General features: G+C 43.7%; 1 protein-coding gene across 2 annotated transcripts in view; it reads left to right on the forward strand.

Moving 5' to 3' along the window:
- SFMBT2 (Scm like with four mbt domains 2) overlaps positions 1 to 19,803 on the forward strand; it is a 122,866-nt gene that overhangs the window by 92,400 nt on the left and 10,663 nt on the right. For both annotated transcript variants that reach the window (XM_052790412.1, XM_052790413.1), the window contains 4 exons: positions 936 to 1,075; positions 8,503 to 8,612; positions 16,643 to 16,818; positions 18,375 to 18,547. In XM_052790412.1, coding sequence (XP_052646372.1) covers positions 936 to 1,075; positions 8,503 to 8,612; positions 16,643 to 16,818; positions 18,375 to 18,547 — 599 coding nt within the window. The remainder of the gene's footprint in view (positions 1 to 935; positions 1,076 to 8,502; positions 8,613 to 16,642; positions 16,819 to 18,374; positions 18,548 to 19,803) is intronic.

A 19,803-nucleotide genomic window follows, 5' to 3' on the forward strand; every position in this document is an offset into this window, starting at 1 on the left:
CTAACAATGATAGGGCCAGGCTAATGAAGCTCTGGTGGAGGTGGATGCGACTTTTTAATTGGCATCAATGAAATTGCTTACGCCCGGACTTAATGGGTCCCTGTGTTAGCATCAAGACTGTGTGGCATGGCTGCTACTTCTGCTAAAGGCAAATTTTTCTCCCCTATAGCAATGGCAGGAGGCTCTGGGAGCTCAATATTCATTCAGTTAATTGCATAGACTCAGCAGGAGGGGCAGGATTTAACTCACTTTATTTCAGCAGACTGCAGGACACACATTGGCATCTGAGCCAACATCCCAGGGCCCCATTACAATCAAATGGAGAGAAACAGGCTCTTTTCGGGTATGATAACCAAAAAGTGGATAACCACTTGGATGGCACATGGACCGCATCTAGAAGTACACACTTCTCTCCATGGGCTATAAAGGAGCCCAGAGTAATTAGCCCAGACAAAGAAAACTGCTCTGTAGACCCATGTTGAGTCAGGGGAATGGCACTGCAGTGCTTACTGGGTTGGACAGTAGCTGAAGAGGGGTTTGTAGAGCTCTCCACTTGAATTTTCTCCCTGAGCCTATTCCGTATCTGTGAAAGGCAGCTAATACATTCCCTTTCTGGCAAGTTGCAACTAAGTCACTCATGTCCATCTGTGATGCAAGTTATGGAAGAGGTTTGGGTCACATTATGAATGAAATCCTTTCCCGATTCTCCTTTCAGTAGGGTGTGCAGCCAAATCAGTTGCTATTAAATACACTTGCTTTTCCCATGTTGGATGGATTCAAGTAGCAGAGGCTTCTCTACCTTTTATCTCAAGGAAGACTTTTTGTGCCTCCTCTACTCTTCTCCCCTCCTTCCCGCATCTAGGAGGAAGAAGAAGGGCCCTTGATTTATTGTACAAAAGTGCTACACGCACATCAACGCTACTTTCTCCTTGCAGGCACCATCAATGGGAGATACTGCTGCCCTCAGCTCTACATCAACCACCGCTGCTTCTCAGGTCCATATTTAAACAAAGGCAGAATAGCAGAGCTACCTCAGTCTGTCGGGCCTGGCAAGTGCGTGCTGGTCCTCAAAGAGGTATGGCTCAGCTATCTTTTGGGGGGATTTCAGGGGAAAGCATGGGTCATGGGTTACCAGGCCCAGAATTTGAAAAGAATGCACCTAAAATTGTCCTGGAGCTCCATGGTGGTTTCCATAAGTCAAAACTGCAAGCTGGGAAGAGAGGGTAGGTATATGCATTGTGGGTTTTGATGGGAGAGGTGCCATTTTTGAAACATGGAGAGTTCTGCTGGTTGGGAGCAAGTTTTGTCTAACTGTGTGCAAGAGAATTCATGTTCTGACCAGAGCCATCCCCAAAGAGGACCTCTGCGGTTTTTGCCATCAACCTGTTTCTCAGCATCCACGATGCTGTTGGGCCAGCAGATTCAGTGTGGGTGACACCGTTGTATATGTGACCATGGTCCGATGGGGCCCAAACCATCGAGATCCAAAGTGAACAGGACAGAAAGCCAAGCAGGGCTGTGTGCGATGTGCTGAGTGGAAGCTGTGGTGTGCCCAGCTCTTGCTGAATGTGGATGGGTTGATCCCACGCAGCAGGGATGGCAGAGCACCACTGCCTCTTCACTTCATCCTGACCCAATCAATGCTTGCTTTGGGCCAAATCCATGAGCGCTTGCTGTTGATCTCAAGAGAAAAGCTAACTTGTTTGAAAAAATGCATAAATATTTTCCACAAAGGTTACAGTCCATATACAGATGAAAGGCAAGGTGACTGCAGGTGGCAGAGGACAGCAAGATGGTACTGTTGGATAAGCAGGGTGCCATTGGTGCCTTGGACACCATTTCAGTTTGACTTGGGTCTTCTAGAAATCCAGATCTTCCAGCTTTCAGGTCCGTACCTATATGAACTGCACTTGATGTGCACACAGGGCCATATCTGAGCTCCCTCTGCCCTTGGTGGAAAAGTATGGGAACTTCTAGGTGTCTGTTTATCTGATGGATTTGCAAGACCCTCAGTGCCCAGCTCAGGATGTTTGGACTTGCCTGAAATTAGATGAATCCCAGACCTTAACAGAAACACCTGGAAGGTGAGATTCTTCCCAAATCACCCACTACTTTTGAAAACACCTCTGTACTGTACTGTAGAGTGACTCCTGTGTCCCCATTCACTTCCTCATCACCTACGTGCACTGCTTTATGCACAACAGTACCGCTGGCTGTCTCGCATGGTTGAAAGCTGGGCCATGAAGAAAGCCCAGTAATCCAGCTGCCTGTGCAGGTGGGACACTTGGGTCTCAAAGAGGCAAGTCAAAAATAGCCCGCAGCAGAAAGCAGGATAAAGTGGTTGCAGAGCAAAAGTTGACAGCTGCCAAATTTGAAAGCAAGTCCATAGTGGCTTGCTGACGGCGAGCGTTAGCAATCTGCTGCTACTTGAAAAACAGGCAATGAAAAAACAACATGGGGGAAACACGAGGCATGCACAGTCAGTACTTATGCTAATGTTTCTTCCTCCTTTCCTCCTGGAATTTGGATTTTGAAAACATAAGCGGTGCAAAGTTTGTGCCACGTCCTCCCCTTGTATCTTAGGGCTTTGTTGCATAGACTAACACCAGCTTCTCCAAATTCCTCAAGAATGGGACTGATTACCAATTGTGTAAACCAACCTGAGTTTCCTACAGAAAGCCTGTTTTCTCTTGCTCTGCCCCCTTACAGAATTGCTAGCCGAAGGAGCAAATAGCCGTGTCAGTGAGATATGGGCATCTTGCTTTTGGAGACATGAACGACTTCCCAAGGAGTAGGACAATGGCAATGGCCCAGCATTGGTCAGTGTTATTTTGCAGATAAATTCAAGCTCATTCTGGCCACGGGGACCAGGTCCAAATTCTGGAAAGGGTGAAGAGAAGGCATTCAGGGTGTTGCTGTAGGGGAGATAACACCTGGTTCATATCAGCTGCTCCTGAGACAAGAGAGGGGTCAGCAGCTCAGAGAACCATGGGTGGGGGCGAGGATAGGGGTACCCAGCACATGGAGGAGGTGAGAAGTGGCAAAGAAGACGTCCCTGCATCGAGATGAAGATCTGTAGCAGCTGCCAGAGCACCCAGAAGGACTGCAGAGCTGAGTGGTGAGAACATTGCAGGAGGTATCTCCTCCGGCCCAAGACCACAGCCACCAGGCTTTGCACAGCTGAAAAGCTTTGCAAGGGTCCCCATCCCTCCGAACCCAGTCTTGGTGCTGAGCTCAATGCCTTCGTCTCACTTTACACCCGCTGATGATGTGGCCCCAAGAATGCAAATGCATTATAATTATCTCTCTCTCACTATATAGGAAAATTTCAGGCCATTGTAAATTATGCATCAGCATAACTTGTCTGGAATAGATAAATTATACATGGGCTTTACTTTGGCAACACACAGGGGAGGGTGGGAAAGACAACTCAAAACAACAGCTACAAAGGAAGAGCAGAGTCCGTAGCAGTCTGGTGAGAGCTTTTTAAATCACCCTGGTCTCCAGCCATAACTCACTGCCTTTAGGGACGCTCTAGTTAAAAATCTGTGCCGGTCGCCAGCCAGTTCACAGTGGGCAGCAGTCTCCATGACGGAGATGCTGCTGTGTTTGGCACTGATGGAAACCACAGACTAAAACCAGCTGAGCAACCAACTCTTGTCCCATTCCCGGGCCTGGATTACCTAAAGCAAGAAGAGAGCAGATGTCCTCTCCCCACTAGCACTAGGTGATGGGAGACCTTGCTCCTGGCTGGGTGCTAAGGAAGTGGCTCCCCATCCTCTGCCTTCCTCCACACTCAACCAAAAAAATGCAGCACGACTGTAGTTAATGATGCTCCTCAGCCCTCTTTTCCCCCAAGGCCTTGTCCTTCCTTACCTCCATCATTGATGCAGTGAAGCATCATCCTGGATCCAGCTCCAAACTGGTGCTGCTCACCTGTGCACTAATAGTGGGATAGCTATGGATCAGTACTGCTTGCTTCGGGATTAAACAAGGTTAGGAGATACCCTTGTAGTGTGGAGTAGAAGCATCTCCTTCCATTTGAATAGTATGGGCTGTTCTCACCTGGGATGTCAGGAGAGAAGCAGCACAGATAGGTTTGCTTTTGCACAGCACCTCTTTTCCAACAGAACAGGCATGTCTGCCGAGTTCTGCGTTGTTACTGCATCCCCCCGATTTCTGCCCAATTGCTTTGTCCTAGCGTTGGATTCAGAGGTTGTGAGCTCTGCAGGGAGGAAACTGCAAAGGTGCCTTCCAGAATGGCAGCCCTTGAGCAAGATTTCCCAGCAAAATCTTGAGAGCAATTGCAACTTATTTGGTAGTATGATCAAAAATACTGATTTTAATTCTGTGTGTGTTTGTGTGTGTGTATCCGTGAATCCATGCAAAGCCTTAGGTGAGTGACAAGTAACTCTTGTGCTATCTAGTGCCAAACTTATTTTTAAAGCCTAGCTGTTCATTATTCCTGGTGCCAGCACAAGTTCCTGCTTTTGTGGTTTCTTTCACAGCAAGAGGCAAGTGAGGTGGTAATGCCTGTTGTTTAACATCAGCTGCAAATATTATCTCATTCCTGAGATACTTGTTGGAAAAGAAGTTGAAACCTGGAGCCAAGTACAGTGGAGACATCAACTATTGCCATCCAACAAGTGCATCTGGGCTGAAAATTAGTGGCTGTATAGTGGCTAAGATATGTAATCAATGCTAACTTTGAGTTAAATTAAAATAAACACATTATCAGCTTTAGATTTAGTTCTTGGGTCAGAATATCTGAAAAATACTTGTGAACAGTTCTTCTGTCTATACCAGCAACTTAGCACGGCAACGTTGTAAAACAAAATGAGGTCTTTTTTAAGACTTCAGATGATCTATAACCCACCATATTTTAGGAAAATATGCTGTAAAGATTAATTAGTCTTATTGCTTACTGCTCTTACTATTTTTAAGATACTTTGCTCTTTCTCTGTCTAAAAAGAAAATGGACTTAAAGGTAATGTGACTGTCCAACTGATGCAAACAGGAGAAATCAGCCAGCATTTGTGAAGGAAGGCTGTTGCACTCTGCAACTTGACTTTTTTGGAGCACAGCGTGACTTCTTACAAGAAATTTGCATAATTAAATCATGGTGCTCAGAAAATTAAGTAGTTTGTACTGAGCCTTAGGTGTATGATTGAGCCGGGCTGATAGTGCTATCATTAGTCATCAGATATGCTGTTGGAATGGCAGAAACCTCTGTAGTCTGGAAGGATATAAACTGCATTTCTGCAAGAGGGTTCAGTAACATCCTCCTCAAGACTGCTCTGTGGACTTCAGCTCAGCTGTAGTAGTTCCTCCAACTTAGGATCTGGACATCTGTATTTTTGAAATGTCATGGACTGTCATAAGCATGTCAACACTTACGTGCTACAACCTTGACTATGACAAAACCTCACTTTTAGATCCTTGATCATCTAATCAAAGAATCCAAAACAACTCTTTTTTCCCTTCTCTCTGTCCCACAGACACGTCATTATTCCAAGTAAAATAAAATAACTGTTTACTGTCCTACCTGAGGCTAGCCTGGGAGTTAGGGTCTCTCCTGTTAGGTAGGAGATGTGGGCTCGTATCTCAGAAATAGGAGGGAAATTGAGTTTCTCCTCATAAAGATGTTGACCATTGGGGTCTTGAACAGAAGAAGAGGTACGATGGTATTTTGAACTCCACCTCATCAGTGATACCTCCTGAGAAAGCTTCATCCAGGGGTGGGACCATTAATGAAAAGGGGTGGAGAGATGAGGAATGTGCGAATACCAAAAAGCTATGGTGGGAAGAAAGGTGCTGAACTGCCCAGTGGCATCAGACACATCTGGACATGCTCAGAAAAGGGCCCTTGTGCACTTGAAAATCTGTGACATGGAAAACTTTATAGCTAAGATGTAAGGTGCTTATAAGGTTGGGTAGAGGCTTGTGGTGGTGCTCACTGATGTGACTCCAACCTGCTTGACTCTGAAAATCCAAAGTTCAGCAGTATCAAAGTAAAACCTCATAGATGCATAGCAGCAAAGCCTGGTGGTGTCTAATCCACCTCTCTGCTCCGTGGCACCGCTGGCTGCACCCAAACCATTCCTGATGGAGAGGGCTAAAAATAAACTACCAAAATCTCCGACTGGTCACACTCTAGCCAAAGGGAATTTAGTGAATCAGATCAAAATTTGACCAGTCTGATATGGGTGGAGTAACTTTCCATCTCCAGAGAAAGTTGGAAACTGGTCTAGGTTTCTTCACTGTTTTTGCTTTAATCACAGTTAATTTTTCCACAAGAACCAGTGTTCTTGTTTCTCCCTAGTGTTTAATAGTGTGTAATACAAAGCAATAATGTTGTTAGAAGGTAACACTGTTAACATGGTGATGGACTTCTGCTGTAGGGTAAAATGCCAAACCCAGTGACTTATTTGAGGTATGAGAAGAGTAAAAGCCAGAGGTTTTAAAAATCATTTTTTCTTCCCTTAAAGGGAAATGATTGTTCTTACAAAACACTGTTTTTTTAAACTGAGTTTAGAAGTTTACAGAGTCCTGCTGATTACAGGCCGGTTTTGAGAAGAGTCCTGGTATTTTGGGTGTCTTTGCAGGGCTGGAGTTGATTAGGTGTCTGGGATAATGCCCAGACATGGCCACACTGTTATTTGCAGGGTTGGGTTTTCTTTTCTTGCTCATTTCCTAACTGTTCCGACAACTCATACAAACACCATCGCCCTGATAAAGGAGCAGGACAGCACTGTTTGTGGGAATTGGTCAGCAAGAGACACTTGCTTTCTGCTCCTGGCTTTCCCACCAGCAAGCAGGGTGGGTGCAGAAGTGTGCTTAAGGAGATTTTCCCAACAAGCTCCTGCGCAGGTGTTAATGACTCCCTGGATTTGTTGATTAAGAGGGGAACACATCTGATGAGTTGTGAATGAGCCTGGGAGCTACCCAGGCACTTGATGTTTTTTGAAAATCCACCTTTGGCTTCCTTACGTAGGCTCTCAGTGTCTCTGCGTCAGAGGCCAGTGCCCCATCAGTTTGTACAGTGAGAGGCAGGCAAGAAAAGATGTGGATGAGCAACTGGATGGGCTTACTCAGAAGCTTTCTTTTGCTCCCTTGGGAATCAGTGTGGCTTAGTAACTAGTATAGCAGGGTTGTGTGATGAGATGGGAACCAGCTGGGGAGCTGTGGGTAAATCTGTGTTGTAGTTTCCCCTTGTGTGAGATAGGGAGTGTGCTTCTGCCCCTCCTCATAGAGTGCTCTGAGATGTACGGATGATCAGAGCCGCCTAAGACATTGGTGCTATTGTTAGGCATTGCTTTAGGTGTCTCTAATTGTGCTTTTTTGAAGAGTGGTTCGAGTAATGTTTCCAAGGGCCCAATGATAGATCAAATTTTGCTTCTAGTAAATAACCTAGCCAAGCAACTCAAACCACTGCCGTTTTACATGGTACTATGCAGCTTTAAGTGAAGCCCTTGCCTGAAAATGTTTAATCCTACAAGGTTTTCAGAATGCTAGCAAATCCTTGGGTTCCTGGATTAAAAAAAAAAGTCAAAACAAAACCCCCAAAAAACCCGAAACATAAGCACATTGCTCTTTGCAATATGACCTAGTCACTTTTTCATTTCTGATGAACCACGTTCATGGGTGCTGGGGAAACTTAACGCTCATCACACTGAAATCGTTTGCAGGCCCCCAGAGAATTAAGAACAGGCGTTAGGTAAAGAGCTAAATTATATCAAAACCAATCTGGACTCACTGTGGGGTCATTGATGTGCATACAATGCAGAGTGTTCAAACACATGGTCTGGTGCTGTTAAAGAGATTTGTTTTTCTTGTATTTATCTCCTTAGGACAAGTGTGGACTATTAAAGCTTGGATTACTGGAGTCAATAGTAGGAATCATTTTTATTCTCAGAGATTTTTGCATTAAATGGATTGGCACATTTGTTTTGTTGTACAGAGTGGACACAGACTGGGTTTCAGGCACACCTCCTGCAAATTCTTTTTGTGTAGACTTCATTAATATTCTTTTAATACAGTCAAGGCACGCAGCACTCAGACACTTAAGCATATTGCTGACCTCAAGTATGTAAATTTCCCATTCAGTGTGTAATGGTACACGTGACTTTGTACCTGATTGAGCCTTCAGAATTATTTTCATTTTTTATTAAAATGAGCCAGTATGGATGCAGCGAATGGAGTCTGCTTAGGGTGAGAGGGTCTGTCTCAAAGAAAACTACTGATTAACAGGAGATTTGGGGGCTTAGCTAGCAGCATTTAATGCAGCCACCATATCAGACTGATGTGTCATCTGCAGTACACTTGGCACATCGATCCAATCTGGGACCTCTTCTCATTGCATCTAGCACTTACCCTGTGCAGCCTTGGCCCTAAATTGACACCTGTAAGCTGCTCTTGCCTATGCAGCACCTGGGATCATATTCAGTGTGGTCAAGGGCTACTTTTAAACCCATCAGTGTTGTTGGTTTTGTTTCTCAATAGGTTCTCAGCATGGTGATCAATGCAGCTTACAAGCCAGGGAGTGTTTTACGAGAACTGCAGCTAGTGGAAGACCCTCAGTGGAATTTCCAAGAAGAAACACTTAAAGCAAAGTAAGTCTTCAGTGTGTGCTCTTTTATTTGGGAGGCTTCAAAAATGGAACTGACTGGAGGGAAAAAAAAAGAAGAGAACAAAAGATTTTTTTCTATTGTGACAGTTTTACTTTTCTAATTATCGTTTTGCTTCATTGAATTATTTGACTTATTCTATAGCAACTTAAGAAATGAAATATTCACCTGAATGGTTCATTTCTATTGTCTTTCTCCAAGCAGCTGTCCAGATTTTTATGAAAAATGCCATGTTTATTCAGTGAAGTCCTGAGTTTATGATGAGCTGTTCCTATAAGCTTGGCTATTATTGAATTAACTCAATTTCTGGCTTTCTAAATGTAGGAGTATTGCTGCTTTTAATACAGAGCCTGTCACTCTAATGCAGAAGAACCTGGTGAGAATCAATGGTACAAAAAAAAGTGTGAAGAGAATAGCAGGGACACATTTTTAAGCAGGAGAGTGATTAGGACAAAATACTAACAAATCTGAGATTCGGGTCAAGATTTGAGGCCTTTCTAGAATATATGCTTTGATATTCAACTACACTGAAGAAAACTGTATATCTAGAAAATACTCATTTTCTCCTTCCAACTTGAAAATTTACCCATTGATGTCTTCTTTATGTAATAGGCACTACACTTAGGATGTATTGCAACAACCATTGTCTCTCTGAAAGGGGGGAGTCTCTCCTAAGCTCCCTCCAGAGTCCCTCCAAAGGGCAATTCTTCCCACTTCAAGATGGATGTCAACAAATAGTTCTTTGAAGACAGCTCTCTCCATTGACTAACTTGGTCACCTTGACTTTTTGAGTACTGAAGTTAAATACAGTGAATCTCACCCTTTGTACTGAACTGTTACTCCTTTTCAAATAAAAGCAATTTTCTCTTGGTTATTTGAAATGATTGGCTGTCAAATGTGGCACTATTGATTGCAATTGTATTTGATCTTTGGCCATGCAGATATTGCAGAAAGTTCATTTGTGCTTTTGTTGAGGTAGAGAATTGAGAACCTTTTATTCTGCATACTCAGAAATTGTTTTTCTAAAGGAGGATTGCAAATAGAAATGAAAAGCTACTAGAAAATCCTATTTTTAATTTACTTCTTTCACCCATGCAGAAAGTCATGGTTTTGTGTTTTTCAGTTGAAATTTTGTGGATGGAAATCTAAAAGTAATCCTTGTGCATGCAGATTTTCATTAAAATCAAGTCATTGTCCATGACCTGGTTTTCATTGATTCCAGGCTCCCACACCTTGTACATCAGATAATGCAATCCTATAGGTACTTAGCAGTTGTGAAATCAAGTTGTAAGGCCCCATCTTAATATCCTATCCTGCAAAGAATTGAGCTTACAGGCAGTTTTCCTAATAGCAGTATCCAAAATAGGACTTTATTGGGATTTCTCATTTGAGTGTGGGGATCCACCTTGTGCAAAAGCAGCAGGACCTAGTTCTTAAGGCTGCCGCAATCCTTATTTCTAATGGGAGACGGCCTGGAAAATGTTTAACTGACCATCAAGTGCAGGGGTGTCTTGTCCTTGATAGTCAGCTGTGTCTACAGCCCAATTCACTGTGACCCCAGGCAGCCTGCTGGCTCTGGGTGTGCTTACACCAAGATGACCAACTCACTGAGTACATGAGCTGCTAGAGGTTGTCGCTCATCCGTATCACATCAACCACTTATCCCCCCTCACTGTTACCCGACGTGCTAATCACACTGTAATGAGCACCTCCGTCTCCGATACTTTCCCCAAGGAGCTCCTACCCCTTCGTTCCTGTGTCTGTTACCTCCTCCCATCTATTTAGCAGGGTAGCCAGCCTGCTGGGATCTACCTTGTATCTACATAGCCTGCCAGATAAAAGTATACCAGTGCTTTCCAGCAAGGAGGTTTTGTATTTTATGTTGGCCAGCCAGTCACACAGGCTGTGTACGTGTTCCTGTATGATGGCTACCCCAGGAGGCAGCAACCTCAGCTCTTCAGTGAGTCAAACAGCATCTCTCAACTTTATCAAGCCACAGAATGGATCATTACAGGCTCAAGGCTGGGACAGCAAGTTTTGGAGTGACTTCTGAGCACAGCAGTGTATTCTCGTTCAGTGTGGCAGAGCTCATGGGGCTGAACACCACCTTGTTGCTGTGGCTACCTGGCTTCTGGGGCTGGAGCTCTGTTTGCAGAGCGGTGCTTGGTGGTCATACCAGCTTGCCTGTGGGTAGTTGGAGTACTTTTAAGAGTGGGTGACAGAGGGTTGACATGCCCTAAGACTGTCTGGCTACCCTAGGACTTCTTTCTTTTTTCCTTGCTGAATTTGCTTGAGTTGCTTCATCAAGAAGCATACCAGGGTTTTAATTGCATTTGGTTGTGCAAAAGGAGAAAAGAAGACACGCTCGTGAAATCAGGTACCCCGGGATGCGCAAACAGCACATGACACGTTACATCAGGTATGACAGTCAGTTGTGCTCCAGAATCTTAAACAGACCCGTAACGAGCAAACGCCTGTCTACACCAACTTGCAGCTGCACCGGCTCCCAGTGGTGTCTTGCTGCTAATGATGACAGCTCTACAGCCAGCTGGAGCGTCTGTGCTGTAATGTGACATGTCGTGTCACCGCCTGCCTTCTGATGTAAACTGACAACTCCTTGGATCTTGACAATGTTGTTGTTTGTTTGCAGCGACGGCTGTAGTAGGGTAGAGCAAAGGGGAGGGAGGAAGACGGTGAAGAGGAGGCTGTTTTTCCCACTGGCCCAAATGCCAAATCATGCACTACCAGGAATGCATTATCTCAGTCCTAGGGCAACCTGCATTTGGTTGATTCTGCTGGCATGAGTGACCAGCGCAGAATCAATTACACTAGCCTTGCAAAGAAGATAAACAATTTAGATTGTCCAAAGAGATGTGTCTGCAATGCGTGATGGCAGTCGCTTCCCATCAGCACTGCTGGCTCTTTGTGAAAATAGTCAAACCTGATTTATTGGTGATGATGAGTTAGAAATGTCAGGCCTGATCCTCTGAATTCCCATAAGCGCCAGCCGAAGCGGTAGGCATTCAGCCCTTATAGTTTTGATGCTTTAAGTTCAGTGCCTACATTTAGGTTTGGCTTCCCAATTTTACAAAAAATGCTTGAGGGACTTTATGCTTTTTAAGGGTTTTCATTTCTAAGGGCTGTAAGTGGGGCTGTTTGGACTTACCCATTTTTGCAGGACTTTGGACATAAACAGTACCAGTGTGTGCAGAGAGTTATCTCCTGGGTCTTGTACGAAGCCCAGTTAATCAAAATACGAAAGATGAGTATTCCTGGACTCCTTCATCAAACAAAATTTCGAGAGCTGCCTGAATCCAGTAGCTGAACTCTAGGAATGTTTCCCCCCATCACAGACACCATTGCTTATTTATGAAGCTGCATTTCAAAGAAAGTCTTTTCACTGTGGATGCTTTAGAAGACTGCCTTTCACTTGTGATAGATGATGCTGAGGTGTTCGAAGTCGTCTTTGCCACAGCCTTTGTTAGCAAGGGTTACTCTCAGGCCTCCCAGGTCCCAGTTACTGTTTGAGGGAGTGAAGTGTTACCCACAGTAAATGGAAAAGAAGCTAGAGACGCTATAAGCAAACTGGATGTGCCCAAGTGCATGGAACCAGATGGGATGCAGCCAGCTCTGCTTGAGAGAACTGGCCAATGTCATTGCAAGGCCACTCGCTGTCATGTTTGAAAGTCGATGACGATCAGGGAAGTTGCGTGATGTCTGGAAAAAGGCAAACATCACAGCCCTCCTCAAGAAGAGCAAGAAGGAGAATCCAAGTAACTACAGGCTGTCAGTCTAACTTCCTGGGAAGGTTATTAGGCAAATCCTGCTGGAAGCCATTTCCAAGAACATGCAGGACCAATAGGTGACTGGCAAGAACCAGCATGGATTTATGAAGGGTGAGTTGTGCCTGATGTGATAACTGGTTTGGTGGTTGAGGGAAAAGCAGTGGAAGTTTGATTTTATCAGGTTGATTTTATCGAAGCTTTTGACACAGTCTCCCAAGTGTCCTTATAGCCAGGCTGTGGAGATGTGGATTGAATGCGTGCATGATGAGTGGAAAGTTGACTGGACAAATGAACCCCAAGGGTTACAACCAATGATACGAAGTCCAAGTGGCAGCTAGTTATTAACGGTGTCCTCAAAGGTCAGCACAAAGCTACAGCTCATATAATCTGGTTCGTCTTCCACATCAGCTGTGCTACATACTTCTTGAGGCACTGCAAGGGTGAATTAGTGTGACCAGGTGGCCTTCTGTGCCAAATATTGGAGATAGAAGTCATCAGGAGCAGTAGGATGACTTAAACCCTTTCTTTCCATAATTGGGAGGAAACTTAACAAGACATGTCCTTACAACTAGAACAGTTCCAGGGTCTTTTCTGAATCCTCCCTTCAAGAGTACAAAATGCCATTGGATGATTAAATAGCTTTGGAGGAAGATACCTTCTCATGTTTGGCAGACTTTAAGCTAGTAAGACAAATTGGAAATTTCTTGCGAAAGAATAGGAGATTTTGGTCCCCTAAAAGGAAATTGAGGCTTTTAGCCACTGAGTTGTTCAAAAGTCTCAAGGATTGTCAGAACTGTAGGCTGTATCCTTATGATGAAACTTTTGAAAATGAGGGTAGTCTCAATGTTCTTGCTGTTTGAAGTGTCTTCAGCACAAGACTTTTTGTATCATCACACAGTGGTCCCTAACTGGAGCTCTTGGAAGACATTTTGTTCTCATGAACCTCTGATCTATTTTACCACCAAAGGAATCTTCAACAGAAGAGTGATATTGCCAGCAAAGTGCTGTTAGCTTAATATTGTTGCTCGTGGATCAGCAAAGATCCCGAGTATATTTTTCATGGAAGTAGTTTCAGCCGTAAGGGTTTCTCCAGGTTTTGGTATCTGAGGGCAGAGAAAGGGGGAGAGGAAAGGAAGATTTCTTTGGCTTTAGCTGATAAATCTTTTTTAAAAGAACAGCGATTTCTAAGAAAACTGAAAATGTTATGGTTGACATGGCTGTTTTCCAAGTCTCCAGTGCTGCCATGCCGTGCATGCAGGTTACTTACTGCTTATAAGTGGTTGGGAAGGTAGGAGTCCTAGTATGAAAACATCAATAGGAGTATCAGTAGTTGGTAATTTTTTGAGCAATGCTAATGGAAAAGGGTTTTCTGATTATATACAAAGGAGCTCTTTCCACATGGCTGTCCTAGAACAGCTCAGTTTACATTTGGTGGTGTTTGTGTTAAAAATCTTTAGTGTGTGAGGAATATGGAAAATATTAGTAGAACCTGGTTTATAGTTGAAAGAGGTGCTGCCAAGGCCAAAATCACGTAAAAAATATTACTGGGGCCAGTACTAACACCTTGGGTTATTGAGACTGATTGCTGCAGTCATGTTGATCTCCATTTAGCCATCCGTTCTGTTAATTACTATGTGTGTTGCATTCAAACCAGACTGTGAAATCAGTCAGTTGTTCATTTTCCTAGTTTCATCTTTTTCTTTCACCAGGCACTTTAGTACAATGGGTCCTTTCTAGGCAGCCAAACACAATAGGAAGCACACAGTTAGAAAAAGTCAGCCATCCTTGAATAATACCCATCAGGCAGCTTTCTTAGCTTATAAGAAAGAAGATCAAGAGGCAATTTGATTACAGTGCTTTTGCAGGGAAACAAAACCAGATGCAGTCTTTTCATCCTGGTGGTGAAAGTCAGAACAAGGACAACTAAATGTAAGTTAAATCCAGACACATCCAGACATAAAATGAGGCATAGGCTCATGAGGTATAGCTACAGGTGCTCCCACTGCCAGGATTCTTCCAGGGTGGAGACCCTCGAGGGGAGGCTGGTGCTTTTCTGGAAGTGATGCTTTAGTCCAACCAAAGTTGTTGGGGTTCAGGTGAAGGTAACGCAATGAAATTCCACAGCCTGTCACAGGAGTCAGACTTACTGACCTAATGATCTAGGCTGTTGTTAAACTTAATGGCTCCTGGAGAAGTAATAAGGGCAGGAGTCTTTTCAAACATACTGAAAAGAAATATAAAACATTTATAAGTAGATATATTTAAATGCCTGTGGAATTTGTTCTTTCGATGTTAGGTATTGCCAAACCTTCTTTAGCCAGCCTGCTTGTGCAGCTATTTCATAGGGAAGCGGGGATAACAGCGCTCTGTATCTGGAAGGAACACTTTTTCGATTTTAGATCAGTTGTCCAGGTCTGTTGAGGGGCATGAAGAATTGGCTAATTAAGTCATTTAATTCATTCATTCATTCAGAAGGATGAATGAATCCAGGATTGTCACCATGACCTGGTGTCCTTGGTCAGGCACCAACTGGGGTATTGGAGCCTGGTGCCTTGCAGAAATGCTCATATAGGTTCTGGAAGAGTTTTCTGTTGTGGTGATATTTTGGATCAAGTCTTTTGTGATATGAGGATGGTTGGACTGGGTGGTTCTCAGACCCAAGTTTCGTTTGGGTATGCCTCTATAACACTTCATGTACCACAGTTTCAAACCCTTTTCCCATACCCCAGTGTTTCTGGAAAAAGCTTTTGGGAGGGAGAGCAGAAAAAGGTGGTTTCTCAGCTGCTTTGCGCAACTCAGTAAAACCTTCAGAGAGAGGGAATTGGGTCTGGGCGCATGCTGTGCATTTTAACTCTCTGGCCACATCTCCCTTGTTTCACCTTCCCCTCCTCTTCCTCTTCCATATCTGACTATCAGCAGCTGATTCCCTGCTAGGGAACTGTGGGTCTTAATGCGCTCACAAATGCTTTGTCTCATTTTTCCTGACGACTGTATCTTTGTCTTTCGTTGCCTTCCGTCCAGTAATCTTTCTTTCACTGTCTCTCCCTCTTTTTCTTTTGTGTGTGTTACTTTTCTCTCCTCTAAGCACATTTATAATGCCTTAGCACCAGGCGCTCGCGTGATTGTCTCTTGTGTTGCATTCCTCAGGACGTGCAAGAGATGTTTTAAAAACCTTATCTCACCATTTACAATAGCTTGGTGCTGCTGTTTAATAAATTATGGGGATAATTGGTTTTTCAGAGTTCGCATCTACAATGTATTACAGCAGGGATGTAACTATATCTTTCTTAGCCGTTTATCGCTCAGAAACACTTCATATAAAACACTGAAATAAATGTTTTAGTAGCACATGGATAACAAATTTAAGACAAACCTTTCATTGCATCTGCTCTAAGCATTCCCTGTTCAGGAATCACTGTTTTTAGGGCCCGTTCTCGCAGCCCTGTTAAATGACTCAAGAGACTCCTGATGAGTTCCTCGGGTCTTGTACTGCCCAAATCTCATAGTGGTGAAGTCATCTGGTCCCTGTATGGCAGGCAATCCAGTTTCACCCAGATGCAACCGCGGTTGGCACAACGAAACTGTGGGCTTCTTGTGAGCTGGAACATGAGTGGGCATGGTGGTGTTGGGTTGACGGTTGGACTCGATGATCTCAAAGGTCTTTTCCAACCAAAATGATTCTATGATTCTATGATTGATTCTATGATGTGGGAGCTGCCTCAAGAAAGATGGCAATGGAGAAGACCAAAGGTGTATTGGGGGCTTACAGAGACAGTCTCCAGTGCACCCCACATACAGGGTGGTGACCAGAAAGCAAGGCATACAAGCTTCTAATTGCAGATCAATATATGAGGAGAGACTACGTCCTTCTCCCCAAAACTTTGCATCAGCTCGTAGTATGGGCATTCTGTGCTGTGTAATATCCTCACCAAGCCTCCTGTGATTTTTTTCTGTCTCTTGCCTTACCTACAGATATACGCAGTCTGCGCATGCATTCCTCCCCAAGTCATGTCCGCACCTCTGATTCCAGGGTCATTTCACCCTGCCTTTCCTTTCTCAAGTCCATTTGAAATGGAGCCACTAAAACAAGTAGACCTATTCTGCCTGCCTTCTCAAGAGAGACACTCTCCCAAAAGTCGTTAGGGAAGGTATCTCCCTAACAGAGGAGGGTCTGGTCTGTAGCATCAAAGGACATTGATTGGTGACATGGGGTCTTGTACGTTTTTCTAGATACAGAGGGAAGACATACAGGGCAACCGTTAAGATTGTGCGGACATCGGATCAGGTAGCAGATTTCTGCAGAAGAGTCTGTGCAAAGTTGGAATGCTGCCCCAACTTGTTCAGTCCTGTTCTGGTGGCCGAAGTCTGCCCAGAGAACTGCTCCATTCATACTAAAACCAAGTACAGTGAGTATTGGCCAAAATGCTTCTTGTTGCTAGCTGGGAATCAGAGCGGTGGGAGACTGTGCATGAGCTAGTGATGAAGAAGAGGAGTTGTGTAATATGTTAATATTGAGTAGGATTCATCTCATCTAAGAGCATTTATTTAATCATGACCAGGCCACCATAGGCTCCCTTAGTATTCTGTACAGAGAAATGGGCATCTCCAGAAAACTGTCCATCTCACTCCATCCTAATATATCTGTTTGAAAGTCATTACTTTTTAGAAGTCTTGACTTTTCTTCATACGTGAAGTTAATATAAGGAACACATAAAAGGAACCTGCTGTGGCCAGCTGAGATTTAAACTGCTACATCTGAGACAGCGTCGTTAGGTGAGATGAATCCTGTCCTACTCAATGAAGAGTTTCTGGCATACATACCAGCACAGGCCAGTATCACAGTGCCGAGGCACTGGAAGGAGTTTGGTAGCACTGACTCTCTCTGCTCAGGGTATTTAATATTTAAACATGCTCCTACCTACTCAGGAAGACTGAAGGTAGGCATGTGTTCGACACTTTTTGTTGTCAATGTTACCGATTGTATTGGCTCTTAGGTTAGGAAAGTGGAAGTGAGTGCTGTCCTTCCACAAAGGTTATAAGAAACCCATATGATTGATTGAAACTAATTAGCTTCTGTTTGGTGCCACAGTAGAAGGAGAAATGGGCTCAGGGAGAGATTCCCATTGCTGAGTATGGGTTTCTGTACAATTCTACACCTGAGCTAGACTCCTAGCTCCTGTTGGAGAGCTGTGGGAGTACAGGTAGGGAAGCTCCAGCTGAGATTTTCTCATCTCAGAGTTGATGGTTGTATGTGGCTGGATGAATCGTTCCTCAAAACTCCATCAGTTTGATGAAAAGCTCAATTCAGTTATGAACTTTGACATAGGTGTCAAGTGACATTTTAATTGTCCCAGGATACCCTACGTGGTGAAGGGCAGAGTATCTGTCAGCCCCAGAGGCTGCTGTAGAGCATGTCAAAAGGCATCTCACACAAGTCCCTAACGTAAGGTCAGAGGACTCTCACATCCTTCATTTCAACTTGGCACGAAATAGTCAAAGGTAATAAAAGCCCGTTCCTTTGTGCATTGAACAAACACACGTAATTCAGGATAGCTGGTCCTCTTCACTCTCTGCTGAAAACATTAGCAACTGAAAGAGTGTCTAAGACTGTTAACTCATGCAGAAGGGCATGGGATCAAATCTGAAACATGCTAGCCTCTCTCCCTCCAAATCACTGCTCGGCTTAGTGGAAGCTTTTCCTTAAGTACATATCGTAGGGTTAAATTCTGAACTCCTCACTCATCAGCAATAAATGTGTATACATAAGAGCTGTAACACTCTGCGCTAGTCCAAGATGACATCTTGTATTTACACTGGACATTTTTTCCAAATCAATGTATTTTAAAGTTTCTAGTAAAAGTGCACCTAGAGTGCAGTACTGAATCAGTAGCAAGGAGCAAGCCAAAGTTTCCTTCTCATGGTGGTTAAAGTTTTTAATGGGTATTTTGCTTCATTCCTCCAGCTTATTATTACGGGAAGAGGAAAAAAATCATTAAGCCACCAATTGGGGAAAATAACAACATGAAAAGTGGACATGTCAAGCCAGCCAGACGCAGAAAGAGACGGAAATCCATCTTTGTGCAGAAGAAAAGGAGGTCATCAGCTGTCGATTTGAATGCTGCAGGCTCTGCAGAGGTGCGTGTTGTGTTGGGATAAATCAGCAAAAGCCCCTTGGTGCTTTTTTGTCCCCTCATCTGCATCGTCCTTTTGAGGGACATCTCAGCAAACCTCAACACTTACGTTTTCCTTTTTGAATCCCTCCTTGCTGCTCTGTTCTTCTAAGATCAGACTGGTTTTCTTGGGACACTTTGGGGACAAATAGAGTTTTTGCTCCCATCTTCATAATGCTTACTAGCTAACATGCTGTCTAATATTGTATCTTTGTTTTCTTTTGCTTCCTTACAAGCCTTTAGGCAGGTAGACGAGCCTGTTAGATGCTTTGCACAGCATCTAGCAGAGTGAAGGAGGTCTGTGATCCATGTCTAAGATCTCCATGTATTATAATAAATAATAATAACAGCTCATGGGCCATTGTGGTTTCAAGGCCTTTTATTTTTTCATTAACCATTTGTAATATCTTGGGTTTACAACATCAAGCAACAGAAGTTCTAGAGGCTTTAGAATACAAGTAAATGGTTTGTGTCCCAAATATATGGTATTTGAGGCCTCAGTCTTTCCAATTGCTGTGTAATAGGACAGGATCCCAGCTTCAGCAATGATTTGTGTCCAAATACAACCTGGAGCAGAATTAGTTCTGTGTGGACCGTTCCCAGGTGGTTTTCCCGTGATATAATGACAAAGTTCATATGTGGTTTCCTTTCCTCAGCTGAGTGCCAGTGATTGCTGCTTTGTGCAATGTGAAATAAAACTGATTTACTTAAATTCCCTGTACTTCAGCTGGAGGGGGATATTTTAGTCAGCTTTCAGTTGATTGCTTGCATCTTCATGACTTGGTCCTCATTTAGGTGTAGTTCTGCTTCATTTCCTTAAATTATACCTGCTTCAAAGGAATTTAAACTCATGTTAAGCCTAAATCAACCATTAGCCAATTTTTCAGCCTTTCGGCCAATATAACTAACTTTGTCTAAAATTGCTCTTTCACTTAAGACCTAAGCTTATGGCTTGGATGCATGCTCACGCTTTGATCAGAGCTAAGCTGTCGAAGCCATTTGGGCCACTTACGTATATATAAAGTTCAAAATACACAGTTCCCACCAATTGATGTGTGCTTGCAAGCTCTGTGTGACAGAAATAACAAGAATCTGGTATAATATCCTTTAAATGGAAATTTGTGCTTCACCTTCAGCAGTTAGGTGTTGGGCTGAAAGCGTGGAAATCTGGGTGAAATCCTCTGTCCTGGGTTTTACAGAAATGCCAGCTAAGAAATCAAG

This window comes from Harpia harpyja, chromosome 6 (assembly GCF_026419915.1).
Source record: "Harpia harpyja isolate bHarHar1 chromosome 6, bHarHar1 primary haplotype, whole genome shotgun sequence".
Lineage (NCBI taxonomy): Eukaryota > Metazoa > Chordata > Aves > Accipitriformes > Accipitridae > Harpia > Harpia harpyja.